This window comes from Leptodactylus fuscus, chromosome 9 (assembly GCF_031893055.1).
Source record: "Leptodactylus fuscus isolate aLepFus1 chromosome 9, aLepFus1.hap2, whole genome shotgun sequence".
Lineage (NCBI taxonomy): Eukaryota > Metazoa > Chordata > Amphibia > Anura > Leptodactylidae > Leptodactylus > Leptodactylus fuscus.
The window spans coordinates 46,836,229-46,852,220 of record NC_134273.1 but is presented as its reverse complement, the minus strand read 5'-3'; the positions used below and the strand labels follow the sequence as shown (position 1 = coordinate 46,852,220).

At 48.1% G+C, this 15,992-nt stretch overlaps 1 protein-coding gene across 1 annotated transcript in view; it reads right to left on the bottom strand.

The window, feature by feature from the left end:
- Positions 1–15,992, bottom strand: part of GUCY2C (guanylate cyclase 2C) — a 111,176-nt gene that overhangs the window by 34,206 nt on the left and 60,978 nt on the right. The window contains exons 14-15 of the mRNA XM_075286331.1: positions 965–1,033; positions 232–336 (exon numbers count right to left, since the gene is read on the bottom strand). Of these exons, the coding sequence (XP_075142432.1) occupies positions 232–336; positions 965–1,033 (174 nt within the window). The remainder of the gene's footprint in view (positions 1–231; positions 337–964; positions 1,034–15,992) is intronic.

The window sequence follows — 15,992 nt, the reverse complement described above, 5'->3', positions numbered from 1 at the left end:
GTGAGGGTTGAAAGCGTTTTTGCATTATGATCAATCACTCGGCCTTTTGACTGGTCAGATCTCTGTGACCATAAGAAACGGAGTGAATTGTCCCTATTACAATGTAGGAATTCCTCTTCTTTCAGAGTTGTAACAAAATGTTATAATAAGTAACTTGTATACTGAATAGGCATGTTTCCATTTAAAATTTATCAGATACCAACTAAAACATTTATTATAGAATAATCTTACTCGAAGCGAGCCTCTTTCACAGTATTCAATAACAGCATATATCGTAGCATCCATCTTCATTGTTCCATAGAATTTTGTCAGGTTGTAGTAATCGATCTGTAGAAGCTGAAGGTTTACAATTGGTTTAAATTGGATATAAATATAACACGATAACAAATATAACAAGATATTTCAGGTTTATAGAACTTGTAAGAAATGATTCCAAATGACATATAATATATGGTATATATAGATATATAGTAACCCCCTGATTTATTGCCTCATTTTTGTTCATATATTTGAATAAATATCCAAATAGGCAAAACTAAATTATAGAAGACAAGTGTATATGACTGATTTCGCATAACCATTTCATATACCTTGCTGCTCTGTACAGTATACAATAAGACCCTCGTATCCATAGAGGATATTTTGCTAGCCTACACATGGAAACCGTGGATAGTAGTAAATGCTATTTGCACAGTGCATGGAGCAGGAAGAAGATGGTTCTGTGCACTATGCTCTGTATACTTCTTGGAGAGCAGCTAATCGGTGTGTAGACCTACTATCAGACCCCCACCCATCATAAGGATAAGTCATTAATTGAAGGTCTTGGATAATCCCATGTTACTAACTACAGTTAAGTGAAACTGTGATTAATGAAATCAAGGACAACAGAGTTTTACTGTATGTACAATGGTTGGGAAAACTGGTGCACTTTACTATATTAATATACATATTAAAAAAATCTTACTTTGTTAAGATCCATTTTCTGTTTTTCAGTGAAATTTTCATCATGTTTCAAGTCTTTTAGTATGATAACCTTTAAAAAATCCATAAATGTCACAGTTAAAATCTAAGTAAATAAATTTGGAATTCACACAAAAATCTCAAAACAGCAGTGTGGAATAAAAAAGGTACCCAAACTGGTATTCAGTTTCTGGGCCACCAATTCGCCCTCTCTTCAATTGTGTCCCCAACCCCTAAGACTTCCGCCCTTACAAGGGCGTTCCACAGCTCATCCTTGCGCCAATACTGCCTTAGCCTATGTGTTTCGTCATTAGTTCACAATGATACCTCAGGGGATTCTCAGAATGAATATCTGGTGCATAGTCTACCTTCAGATAACTCCCATAGCCTCTCCTAAACAAGCAATCTGGACTAAAGTTCTCTAAAAACACAGTCCACATATCTGGTTTGCACTCAATCAGCGTCCCACGTGGAGTTTCAATAGGTAAATTGGATATAGCATCCAGTGTCAAGGGATTAACTCCTTTCCGACATCCGCCAGGTGTTTAAAGATGGAGCCAGATGGCCGCCATAGCCGCTGGGTGTCTGCTGTTTTATACAGCAGACACCTGGCATGAATACCCATGATCGGTTGCCGAACTGATCTTGGACATTAACCCCTCTGGCGCCTCGGTCAAAGCTGACCAAGGTGCTACTTTACCCGTGCCAAGGCTCTCTGACCTGTCATTCTATACTTTCTATTACAGGCTACTCAATGTAGCCTGCAATAGAAATGCCAGATTTTTGCAATGCATTGCAATATAATAGCAGTGTAATGAATTGCATTAGTGATCAGACCCCCTGGGGTTTAAGATCCCCTAGGGTGTCTAATAAATGCAAAAAAAAAAAAAAAAAAAAAGTAAAAACAAATACAAAAAAATAAAAAGTATTAAAAATTCAAATCACCCCCCTTTCCCTAAAACACATATAACAGTACTTAAATACACACATAAACATTAGGTATCCCTATCTCTGAAAATGTCCAGTCTACAAATCTATAAAAATATTTTTCCGTACGGTAAACACCATTGTGGGGAAAAAAAGTCAAAAGTGCCAAGCTGCCATTTTTTCACTGTTTTGCCTCTGATAAAAATTTGTTAATGGGTTAAAATGTAAATAAAACCATATAAATTTGGAAACCTTGGAATTGCACCAAAACCTAGAATATGATGACATGTCATTTGGCTGCACAGTGAATGCCGTAAAAACGAAGCCCATAAGAAAATCCCACAAATGCACTTTTTTTTCAAATCCACCCCATTCTGAATTTTTTTTACAGCTTCCCAGTACATTGTACAGAATAAATAATGGTAGCATCATGAAGAAAAATTTGTCCTACAAACATTAAGACTAGAGATGAGCGAACAGTGTTCTATCGAACTCATGTTCGATCGGATATTAGGCTGTTCGGCATGTTCGAATCGAATCGAACACCGCGTGGTAAAGTGCGCCATTACTCGATTCCCCTCCCACCTTCCCTGGCGCCTTTTTTGCTCCAATAAGATAAGATAAGATAAGATAATCCTTTAATAGTCCCACCTTGGGGAAATTTCAGCGTGTTACAGCAGCATAGTAATACAGATACAGGATAATACAGAGTAATATGTTACAGACGTAGACACAGATAAGCTGAGAAGAGAAGATATACTAGGAGTCCATGGCAGCTAAGGAAAAACAGAAGAGAAAGAGGAAGACCTCATGGTCATCCTCATAATCATTAGTTCTCTGTGCGGAGAGCTCTTCGTTTGGTCTGATGTAGATTATACAGCCTGGTCGCGGTTGGAAGGAAGGACCTGCGATAGCGCTCCTTCTCACACTTGGGGTGAAGCAGACGGTCGCTTACAGTGCTGCCAAGTCCCATCAGGGTCCCATACATGGGGTGGGATTTGTTCCCCCGCATGGAGGTCACCACAGACAGTATCCTTCTGTCACCCACCACCTGTACTGGGTCCAAGGGGCTCCCCAGGACAGAGCTGGCCCTCCTGATCAGCCTGTCAAGTCTATTTCTGTCCCTGGTTGATATACTGCTTCCCCAGCAGGCCACACCGAAAAAGATGGCTGAGGCAACCACAGAGTTGAAGAAGGCCCTAAGAAGTGTCCCCTGGACTCCGAAGGCCCTCAGCCTCCTGAGCAGGTAGAGTCTGCTGTGGCCCTTTCTGTGCAGCGCCTCCAGGTGATCAGCCCAGTCTAGTTTATTATTGAGGAGCATGCCCAGGTACTTATAGGTCCTGACTATCTCAATACATGTTCCTTGGATCTCCACCGGGGTCGGAGCACCTCTCCGTTTACTAAAGTCCACCACCATCTCCTTGGTCTTCCCAGCATTAATCCTGAGCTGGTTCTGCTGGCACCATTCAACAAAATCCCGGTTTAAGTCTCTGTATTCCCTATCATCGCCATCAGTGATAAGGCCGACTATAGCAGAGTCATCGGAGTACTTCTGTAAGTAACAGCTGGATGAGTTGTGCCTGAAGTCAGCAGTGTACAGTGTGAAGAGGAATGGGGCAAGAACTGTACCTTGAGGTGCACCCGTACTACAGATCACAGTGTCAGACACACAGTCCTGGGCTCTCACATACTGAGGGCGGTTTGTCAGGTAGTCTAGGATCCAGTTGGACAGGTGATGGTCCACACCACCAAGGTTCAGCTTCTCCCTCAGTAGCCCTGGCTGAATGGTGTTGAACGCACTGGAGAAATCAAAGAACATTATTCTCACAGTGTTCCCGGGTTTCTCCAGGTGAGAGAGAGCTCTGTGAAGAAGGTGGATGATGGCGTCATCTACCCCAATGCCTGGCCGGTAGGCAAACTGGAGGGGGTTCAGAGCGGAGCTCACTAGGGGGCGTAGGTGTGTCAGGACCAGTCTCTCTAGGACCTTCATTAGGTGTGATGTCAGTGCTACAGGTCGGTAGTCATTGTAGCCCATCGGGTTGGGTTTCTTTGGGACTGGTACCACGCAAGATGTTTTCCACAGTTGAGGTACCACCCCCAGCTTCAGGCTCATATTGTACATGTGCGTTATAATACCACACAGCTGGTCACTGCACATTTTAAGAACTCTTGCGCTTATACCATCAGGTCCCCCCGCTTTGTTCGCTCTAATATTCTTCATTTCCTTACACACCTGAGACTCCTGCAGGATCAGATAGTCAGATTGCAGTTGACCGCAGGTCGGTGGGGGTTGGGTCTTGGTGTGTGAGGGGAGGGCGGTTAGCTGACATGCTGGTGGAGGGAGCATTTGCTTGGAGTCGAATCTGTTGAAGAATAGATTAAGCTCGTTAAGCCACTTCCTGTCCCCTACTGTTCGGTGCCTTGTCTTTTCCTTGTGTCCTGAAATTGCCTTAAGGCTGTCCCACACCTCAGAGATTCTACCCTCCCCCATCTGTAGCTCCATCTTCCGTCTGTAGTTGGCTTTCCCTTCCCTGATCAATTGTCTCAGCTGTTTCTGAACCGCCCCCAGGCCATCTTTGTCCCCAGACCTAAAAATTCTCTTTTTTTGCTTGAGGAGAGTTTTAGTCTCAGAGTTAATCCATGGTTTGTTATTGGAGAAACACCTCACCTTCCTAGTTGGTACCGTGCTGTCCACACAGAAATTAATGTAGTCCGTTATGCAATGTGTGAGTCCCTCAATGTCCTCTGGAAATGAGTCTTGAAACACTTCCCATAAAGTTATATCAAAGCAGTCCCTTAGAGACTCGACACTTCCCTCTGACCAAATCTTCACGGTACGGGTAACCGCCGGTTCTCTGCGCACCAGTGGAATGTATGTGGGTCGCAGATGTACCAGGTTGTGATCTGATCTGCCTAGGGGTGGTAGGGCAGATGAGTTATATGCATCCCTTACATTGGCAAAGAGCAAGTCCAGCGTCTTGTTGTCTCTTGTATGGCAGGTTACATACTGTGTGAAGCCTGGTAGAGTGGATGCTGAGACATGGTTGAAGTCTCCAGACACTAGGAGCAGGGCATGGGGGTGAGATGATTGCAGCTCACTCACAACAGCATGGAGGACTTCACAGGCAGCGTCAGCTTTAGCAGAGGGGGGGACATAGGCAGCTAGTACAATAACATGTGATAGTTCCCTTGGCAGGTAAAAAGGTCTCATGCCCACGGCTAGCAGTTCAATATCCTTTCCACACAATTGTTTCTTAACCACAATATGTCCTGGATTACACCATCTCTCATTGACAAATATTGCAATTCCTCCGCCTATTCGCTTACCGCTCTCCAGTGTTCTGTCCGCCCGAAGAAGTTTGAAGCCCTCCACGGAGGCAAGTATGTCCGGAGTGATTTCAGTAAGCCAAGTCTCTGTAAACAGCATCATACTGCACTCACGAAACTCCTGTTGATGTCTGGTCAGTGCTGTCAGTTCATCCATCTTATTCACAATTGATCTCACATTCCCCATAATGATGGACGGGATCACATGCTTTTTGCGTTTTCTTCCTTCGCGTCTCAGTATGCCGGCTCGTTTTCCGCGTTTTCTGCGTTTTCTAAGTCTCCTTATTAGTTCGTGGGGGATGGTAAGAGCATGCTTGTCCAGCTTGTCCTGCAGCATGCTTCTAAGGTGTAATAGTGTCTCCTTAGTGTAAACCAGTCTTCCTTGTCTGTGTGGAGGCATGCTTCAGACAAAAAAGGCTCAAAAAGGATTTCTTTATAAGAGTTTCTGCATCAAATTCCAGCCCATGGTAAGTTCTTATACTAATACTCCAATAACAGCGCAGGGTAGGTGGGACAGGAACTACGACACCGGTGACGTTGAAAAAAGTAGGCAAAACCCATTGGCTGCCGAAAACATGTGACCTCTAATTTAAAAGAACAGCGCCGCCCAGGTTCGCGTCATTCTGAGCTTGCAATTCACCGAGGACGGAGGTTTCCGTCCAGCTAGCTAGGGCTTAGATTCTGGGTAGGCAGGGACAGGCTAGGATAGGAAGGAGAAGACAACCACAACAGCTCTTGTAAGAGCTAAATTCCAGGGAGAAGCTTGTCAGTGTAACGTGGCACTGACGGGCTCAATCGCCGCAACCCAGCTTTCCCAGGATCCTGAATGGAATACACTGTCAGTGTATTCCCGTATACCCGATATATACCCCCGATACCCGTTCCAATGGTGTGCCCCCCCACCTTCACCCCAGAAATACCCTGCAAGTCCCCTAGCAATAGAATTGGGGCTATATACACCCACTATTTTTGCTACTGCCATATAGTGCCATTGTCTCACTGGGAATTCAAAGAATATATTGGGCTTACATATAACTTCAATTCCAGGGAGAAGCTTGTCAGTGTAACGTGGCACTGACGGGCTCAATCGCCGCAACCCAGCTTTCCCAGGATCCTGAATGGAATACACTGACAGTGTATTCCCGTATACCCCATATATACACCCCAAATCACCGTTCCAACGGTGTGCCCCCCCACCTTCACCTCAGAAATACCCTGCAAGTCCCCTAGCAATAGAATTGGGGCTATATACACCCACAATTTTTACTACTGGTATACAGTGCCAGTTTCTGACTGGGAATTCAAAGAATATATTGGGGTTACGTGCACCCACAATTTTTACTACTGGTATATAGTGCCATTGTCTGACTGGGAATTCAAAGAATATATTGGGGTTACGTGCACCCACAATTTTTACTACTGGTATACAGTGCCAGTTTCTGACTGGGAATTCAAAGAATATATTGGGGTTACAAATACCCTCATTTCTTGCTACTGCCATATAGTGCCAGTTTCTGACTGGTAATTCAAAGAATATATTGGGGTTACGTGCACCCACAATTTTTACTACTGGTATACAGTGCCAGTTTCTGACTGGGAATTCAAAGAATATATTGGGGTTACAAATACCCTCATTTCTTGCTACTGCCATATAGTGCCAGTTTCTGACTGGTAATTCAAAGAATATATTGGGGTTACGTGCACCCACAATTTTTACTACTGGTATACAGTGCCAGTTTCTGACTGGGAATTCAAAGAATATATTGGGGTTACAAATACCCTCATTTCTTGCTACTGCCATATAGTGCCAGTTTCTGACTGGTAATTCAAAGAATATATTGGGGTTACGTGCACCCACAATTTTTACTACTGATATACAGTGCCATTGTCTGACTGGGAATTCAAAGAATATATTGGGGTTATAAATACCCTCATTTCTTGCTACTGGTATATAGTGCCATTGTCTGACTGGGAATTCAAAGAATATATTGGGGTTACGTGCACCCACAATTTTTACTACTGGTATACAGTGCCAGTTTCTGACTGGGAATTCAAAGAATATATTGGGGTTACAAATACCCTCATTTCTTGCTACTGCCATATAGTGCCAGTTTCTGACTGGTAATTCAAAGAATATATTGGGGTTACGTGCACCCACAATTTTTACTACTGGTATACAGTGCCAGTTTCTGACTGGGAATTCAAAGAATATATTGGGGTTACAAATACCCTCATTTCTTGCTACTGCCATATAGTGCCAGTTTCTGACTGGTAATTCAAAGAATATATTGGGGTTACGTGCACCCACAATTTTTACTACTGGTATACAGTGCCATTGTCTGACTGGGAATTCAAAGAATATATTGGGGTTATAAATACCCTCATTTCTTGCTACTGGTATATAGTGCCATTGTCTGACTGGGAATTCAAAGAATATATTGGGGTTACGTGCACCCACAATTTTTACTACTGGTATACAGTGCCAGTTTCTGACTGGGAATTCAAAGAATATATTGGGGTTACAAATACCCTCATTTCTTGCTACTGCCATATAGTGCCAGTTTCTGACTGGTAATTCAAAGAATATATTGGGGTTACGTGCACCCACAATTTTTACTACTGGTATACAGTGCCAGTTTCTGACTGGGAATTCAAAGAATATATTGGGGTTACAAATACCCTCATTTCTTGCTACTGCCATATAGTGCCAGTTTCTGACTGGTAATTCAAAGAATATATTGGGGTTACGTGCACCCACAATTTTTACTACTGGTATATAGTGCCATTGTCTGACTGGGAATTCAAAGAATATATTGGGGTTACGTGCACCCACAATTTTTGCTACTGGTATATAGTGCCAATTTCTAACTGGGAATTCAAAATGCGCAAGGCTCCCGGAAAGGGACGTGGACGAGGCCGTGGGCGAGGTCGGGGGAATGGTTCTGGGGAGCAAGGTAGCAGTGAAGCCACAGGGCGTCCCGTGCCTACTCCTGTGGGGCAGCAAGCATTGCGCCACTCCACAGTGCCAGGGTTGCTTGCCACATTAACTAAACTGCAGGGTACAAACCTTAGTAGGCCCGAGAACCAGGAACAGGTCTTGCAATGGCTGTCAGAGAACGCTTACAGCACATTGTCCAGCAGCCAGTCAGACTCTGCCTCCTCTCCTCCTATTACCCAACAGTCTTGTCCTCCTTCCTCCCAAAATTCCCAAGCTTCACAGAACAATAACCCCAACTGTCCCTGCTCCCCAGAGCTGTTCTCCGCTCCTTTCATTGTCCCTCAACCTGCCTCTCCACGTCACGATTCCACGAACCTAACAGAGGAGCATCTGTGTCCAGATGCTCAAACACTAGAGTCTCCTCCATCTCCGTTCGATTTGGTGGTGGATGACCAGCAACCCACCCTCATCGACGATGATGTGACGCAGTTGCCGTCAGGGCATCCAGTTGACCGGCGCATTGTGCGGGAGGAGGAGATGAGACAGAAGTTGGAAGAGGAAGTGGTGGATGATGAGGACACTGACCCGACCTGGACAGGGGGGATGTCAAGCGGGGAAAGTAGTGTGGATGTTGAGGCAAGTGCAGCACCAAAAAGGGTAGCTAGAGGCAGATGCAGAGGTCAGCAGCTTAGGCGAAGCCAGGCCACACCCGGAATCTCCCAAGATGTTCCAGTTCGTACCCAGCCCCGAAAAACTCCCACCTCGAGGGCACGTTTCTCGAAGGTGTGGAGTTTTTTCAAGGAATGCGCCGAGGACAGATATAGTGTTGTCTGCACAATTTGCCTCTCGAAATTGATTAGGGGCTCTGAGAAGAGCAACCTGTCCACCACTTCAATGCGCCGTCATTTGGAATCCAAGCACTGGAATCAGTGGCAGGCAGCAACGGCAAGACAAAGGCCGCCTGCCGTTCACGCCACTGCCACTGCCTCTGCCACTGCCTCTGCCTCTGCCACTGCTGACTGTGCTGGCGATGCACTCCAGAGGACGAGCCAGGACACCACTTCATCTGCCTCCGCCACTTTGTTGACTTCTCCCTCATCCTCCCCTGTTCCTGTCTTATCTCCTTCTCCTGCACCATCAAAGGCACCATCAGGCGCATCTTTACAACAACCCACCATCTCTCAGACATTGGAGCGGCGGCAGAAATACACTGCTAACCACCCACACGCGCAAGCCTTGAACGCCAACATCGCTAAACTGCTGGCCCAGGAGATGTTAGCGTTCCGGCTTGTTGAAACTCCCGCCTTCCTGGACCTGATGGCAACTGCGGCACCTCGCTATGCCGTCCCTAGCCGTCACTACTTCTCCCGGTGTGCCGTCCCCGCCTTGCACCAGCACGTGTCACTCAACATCAGGCGGGCCCTTAGTTCCGCGCTTTGCACAAAGGTCCACTTGACCACCGACGCGTGGACAAGTGCATGCGGACAGGGACGCTACATTTCACTGACGGCACACTGGGTGAATGTAGTTGAGGCTGGGACTGCTTCCCAAACTGGCCCGGTGTACCTCGTCTCCCCGCCTAACATTCCTGGCAGGGACACGAGAAGAACACCCCCCTCCTCCTCCTCCTCTACCGCCTCCTCCTCCGCCACCGCCTCCTCCTCCGCCACCGCCTCCTCCTCCGCTGTTAGATTGACCCCAGCTACGAGTTGGAAACGTTGCAGCACTGGCGTTGGTAGACGTCAGCAGGCTGTGCTGAAGCTGATCAGCTTGGGGGACAGACAGCACACTGCCTCCGAGGTGAGGGATGCCCTCCTCGATGAGACGGCAATATGGTTTGAGCCGCTGCACCTGGGCCCAGGCATGGTCGTTTGTGATAACGGCCGGAACCTGGTAGCAGCTCTGGAGCTTGCCGGACTCCAACATGTTCCATGCCTGGCCCACGTCTTCAACCTAGTGGTGCAACGTTTCCTAAAGAGCTACCCCAATGTTCCAGAGCTACTGGTGAAAGTGCGGCGCATGTGCGCCCACTTTCGCAAGTCGACAGTAGCCGCTGCTAGCTTAAAATCTCTCCAGCAACGCCTGCATGTGCCACAACACCGGCTTTTGTGCGACGTCCCCACACGCTGGAACTCAACGTTTCAGATGTTGAATAGAGTGGTTGAGCAGCAGAGACCTTTGATGGAATACCAGCTACAAAACCCTAGGGTGCCACTAAGTCAGCTGCCTCAGTTTCACATCCATGAGTGGCCATGGATGAGAGACCTTTGTGACATCCTACGGGTCTTTGAGGAGTCCACAAGGAGGGTGAGCTCTGAGGATGCGATGGTGAGCCTTACAATCCCGCTCTTGTGTGTTCTGAGAGAATCCCTGATTGACATCAGGGATAACTCAGATCACACAGAGGAGTTAGGGATAGCATCCGATCCGTCACAGCTGGAGAGTAGGTCCACACATCTGTCCGCTTCACTGCGTTTAATGGAGGAGGAGGAGGAGGAGGAAGAAGAGTTGTCCGATGATGTGATGGTGATACAGGAGGCTTCCGGGCAACTTCGAATCGTCCCATTGTTGCAGCGCGGATGGGTAGACATGGAGGATGAGGAGGAAATGGAGATTGAACTTTCCGGTGGGGCCAGAGGAGTCATGCCAACTAACACTGTGGCAGACATGGCTGAGTTCATGTTGGGGTGCTTTACAACCGACAAGCGTATTGTCAAAATCATGGAGGACAACCAGTACTGGATCTTTGCTATCCTTGACCCCTGGTATAAAAACAACATCTCGTCTTTTATTCCGGTAGAGGGGAGGGCCAATCGCATCAATGCTTGCCACAGGCAATTGGTGCAGAATATGATGGAGATGTTTCCAGCATGTGACGTTGGCGGCAGGGAGGGCAGTTCCTCCAGTAGGCAACCAAGTTCTCACCGGTCCACACAAACGAGGGGCACACTGTCTAAGGTCTGGGACACCTTGATGGCACCCCCTCGCCAAAGTGCCGCCAAGGAGGGTCCTAGTGTCACCAGGTGTGAGAAGTATAGGCGCATGTTGCGGGAATACCTTTCCGACCACAGCCCTGTCCTCTCCGACCCCTCTGCGCCCTACACGTATTGGGTGTCGAAGTTGGACCTGTGGCTTGAACTTGCCCTATATGCCTTGGAGGTGCTGTCCTGTCCTGCCGCCAGCGTCCTATCTGAGAGGGTGTTCAGTGCAGCCGGTGGCATCATCACTGACAAGCGCACCCGTCTGTCAGCTGAGAGTGCCGACCGGCTCACTTTGATAAAAATGAACCACCACTGGATAGAGCCTTCATTTTTGGGCCCACCTGTGTAAAGCACCCCAACATGAAACTACATGTCTGTACTCAACCTCTCCAATTCCTCCGCATCCTCATACTCATCCACCATAAGCGTTGCACAATTCTGCTAATACTAGGCTCCCTCCACCCTGATTTCCCCCAACTCTGCAGGTTAGAGGCTCCCTCCACCCTGCTTTCCCACAACTCTGCTGGTTAGAGGCTCCCTCCACCCTGATTTCCACCAACTCTGCTGGTTAGAGGCTCCCTCCACCATGAATTGGTCCAAACTGGGCTGTTTAGCGGCTCCCTCCACCATGAATTGGTCCAAACTGGGGTTTTTAGAGGCTCCCTCCACCATGAATTGGTACAAACTGGGCTGTTTAGAGGCTCCCTCCACCATGAATTGGTCCAAACTGGGGTTTTTAGAGGCTCTCTCCACCATGAATTGGTCCAAACTGGGCTGTTTAGAGGCTCCCTCCATCATGAATTGGTCCAAACTGGGGTTTTTAGAGGCTCCCTCCACCATGAATTGGTCCAAACTGGGGTTTTTAGAGGCTCCCTCCACCATGAATTGGTCCAAACTGGGCTGTTTAGAGGCTCCCTCCACCATGAATTGGTCCAAACTGGGGTTTTTAGAGGCTCCCTCCACCATGAATTTGCCCAAACTGGCCTGTTTAGAGGCTCCCTCCACCATGAATTGGTCCAAACTGGGGTTTTTAGAGGCTCTCTCCACCATGAATTGGTCCAAACTGGGCTGTTTAGAGGCTCCCTCCATCATGAATTGGTCCAAACTGGGGTTTTTAGAGGCTCCCTCCACCATGAATTGGTCCAAACTGGGGTTTTTAGAGGCTCCCTCCACCATGAATTGGTCCAAACTGGGGTTTTTAGAGGCTCCCTCCACCATGAATTGGTCCAAACTGGGCTGTTTAGAGGCTCCCTCCACCATGAATTGGTCCAAACTGGGGTTTTTAGAGGCTCCCTCCACCATGAATTGGTCCAAACTGGGCTGTTTAGAGGCTCCCTCCACCATGAATTGGTCCAAACTGGGGTTTTTAGAGGCTCCCTCCACCATGAATTGGTCCAAACTGGGCTGTTTAGAGGCTCTCTCCACCATGAATTTGCCCAAACTGGGCTGTTTAGAGGCTCCCTCCATCATGAATTGGTCCAAACTGGGGTTTTTAGAGGCTCCCTCCACCATGAATTGGTCCAAACTGGGGTTTTTAGAGGCTCCCTCCACCATGAATTGGTCCAAACTGGGGTTTTTAGAGGCTCCCTCCACCATGAATTGGTCCAAACTGGGCTGTTTAGAGGCTCCCTCCACCATGAATTGGTCCAAACTGGGGTTTTTAGAGGCTCCCTCCACCATGAATTGGTCCAAACTGGGCTGTTTAGAGGCTCCCTCCACCATGAATTTGCCCAAACTGGGCTGTTTAGAGGCTCCCTACATCATGAATTGGTCCAAACTGGGGTTTTTAGAGGCTCCCTCCACCATGAATTGGTCCAAACTGGGGTTTTTAGAGGCTCCCTCCACCATGAATTTGCCCAAACTGGGCTGTTTAGAGGCTCCCTCCATCATGAATTGGTCCAAACTGGGGTTTTTAGAGGCTCCCTCCACCATGAATTGGTCCAAACTGGGCTGTTTAGAGGCTCCCTCCACCATGAATTGGTCCAAACTGGGGTTTTTAGAGGCTCCCTCCACCATGAATTGGTCCAAACTGGGCTGTTTAGAGGCTCCCTCCACCATGAATTGGTCCAAACTGGGGTTTTTAGAGGCTCCCTCCACCATGAATTGGTCCAAACTGGGCTGTTTAGAGGCTCCCTCCACCATGAATTGGTCCAAACTGGGGTTTTTAGAGGCTCCCTCCACCATGAATTGGTCCAAACTGGGCTGTTTAGAGGCTCCCTCCACCATGAATTTGCCCAAACTGGGCTGTTTAGAGGCTCCCTCCATCATGAATTGGTCCAAACTGGGCTGTTTAGAGGCTCCCTCCACCATGAATTGGTCCAAACTGGGGTTTTTAGAGGCTCCCTCCACCATGAATTGGTCCAAACTGGGGTTTTTAGAGGCTCCCTCCACCATGAATTGGTCCAAACTGGGCTGTTTAGAGGCTCCCTCCACCATGAATTGGTCCAAACTGGGGTTTTTAGAGGCTCCCTCCATCATGAATTGGTCCAAACTGGGGTTTTTAGAGGCTCCCTCCACCATGAATTGGTCCAAACTGGGGTTTTTAGAGGCTCCCTCCACCATGAATTGGTCCAAACTGGGGTTTTTAGAGGCTCCCTCCACCATGAATTTGCCCAAACTGGGCTGTTTAGAGGCTCCCTCCACCATGAATTTGCCCAAACTGGGCTGTTTAGAGGCTCCCTCCACCATGAATTGGTCCAAACTGGGGTTTTTAGAGGCTCCCTCCACCATGAATTGGTCCAAACTGGGGTTTTTAGAGGCTCCCTCCACCATGAATTTGCCCAAACTGGGCTGGTTAGAGGCTCCCTCCACCATGAATTTGCCCAAACTTGGCTGTTTAGAGGCTCCCTCCACCATGAATTGGTCCAAACGGGGGTTTTTAGAGGCTCCCTCCACCATGAATTTGCCCAAACTGGGCTGGTTAGAGGCTCCCTCCACCATGAATTTGCCCAAACTGGGCTGTTTAGAGGCTCCCTCCACCATGAATTGGTCCAAACTGGGCTGTTTAGAGGCTCCCTCCACCATGAATTGGTCCAAACTGGGTTTTTTAGAGGCTCCCTCCACCATGAATTGGTCCAAACTGGGGTTTTTAGAGGCTCCCTCCACCATGAATTGGTCCAAACTGGGGTTTTTAGAGGCTCCCTCCACCATGAATTGGTCCAAACTGGGGGTTTTAGAGGCTCCCTCCACCATGAATTTGCCCAAACTGAGCTGTTTAGAGGCTCCCTCCACCATGAATTGGTCCAAACTGGGGTTTTTAGAGGCTCCCTCCACCATGAATTGGTCCAAACTGGGGGTTTTTAGAGGCTCCCTCCACCATGAATTTGCCCAAACTGGGCTGGTTAGAGGCTCCCTCCACCATGAATTTGCCCAAACTGGGCTGTTTAGAGGCTCCCTCCACCATGAATTGGTCCAAACGGGGGTTTTTAGAGGCTCCCTCCACCATGAATTTGCCCAAACTGGGCTGTTTAGAGGCTCCCTCCACCATGAATTGGTCCAAACTGGGCTGTTTAGAGGCTCCCTCCACCATGAATTGGTCCAAACTGGGGTTTTTAGAGGCTCCCTCCACCATGAATTGGTCCAAACTGGGGTTTTTAGAGGCTCCCTCCACCATGAATTGGTCCAAACTGGGGTTTTTAGAGGCTCCCTCCACCATGAATTTGCCCAAACTGAGCTGTTTAGAGGCTCCCTCCACCATGAATTGGTCCAAACTGGGGTTTTTAGAGGCTCCCTCCACCATGAATTGGTCCAAACTGGGGGTTTTTAGAGGCTCCCTCCACCATGAATTTGCCCAAACTGGGCTGGTTAGAGGCTCCCTCCACCATGAATTTGCCCAAACTGGGCTGTTTAGAGGCTCCCTCCACCATGAATTGGTCCAAACGGGGGGTTTTAGAGGCTCCCTCCACCATGAATTTGCCCAAACTGGGCTGGTTAGAGGCTCCCTCCACCATGAATTTGCCCAAACTGGGGTTTTTAGAGGCTCCCTCCACCATGAATTGGTCCAAACTGGGGTTTTTAGAGGCTCCCTCCACCATGAATTGGTCCAAACTGGGCTGTTTAGAGGCTCCCTCCACCATGAATTTGCCCAAACTGGGCTGTTTAGAGGCTCCCTCCATCATGAATTGGTCCAAACTGGGGTTTTTAGAGGCTCCCTCCACCATGAATTGGTCCAAACTGGGGTTTTTAGAGGCTCCCTCCACCATGAATTGGTCCAAACTGGGGTTTTTAGAGGCTCCCTCCACCATGAATTTGCCCAAACTGGGCTGTTTAGAGGCTCCCTCCACCATGAATTTGCCCAAACTGGGCTGTTTAGAGGCTCCCTCCACCATGAATTGGTCCAAACTGGGGTTTTTAGAGGCTCCCTCCACCATGAATTGGTCCAAACTGGGGGTTTTTAGAGGCTCCCTCCACCATGAATTTGCCCAAACTGGGCTGTTTAGAGGCTCCCTCCACCATGAATTTGCCCAAACTGGGCTGTTTAGAGGCTCCCTCCACCATGAATTGGTCCAAACTGGGGGTTTTTAGAGGCTCCCTCCACCATGAATTGGTCCAAACTGGGGTTTTTAGAGGCTCCCTCCACCATGAATTGGTCCAAACTGGGGGTTTTAGAGGCTCCCTCCACCATGAATTGGTCCAAACTGGGGTTTTTAGAGGCTCCCTCCACCATGAATTTGCCCAAACTGAGCTGTTTAGAGGCTCCCTCCACCATGAATTGGTCCAAACTGGGGTTTTTAGAGGCTCCCTCCACCATGAATTGGTCCAAACTGGGGTTTTTAGAGGCTCCCTCCACCATGAATTTGCCCAAACTGGGCTGGTTAGAGGCTCCCTCCACCATGAATTTGCCCAAACTTGGCTGTTTA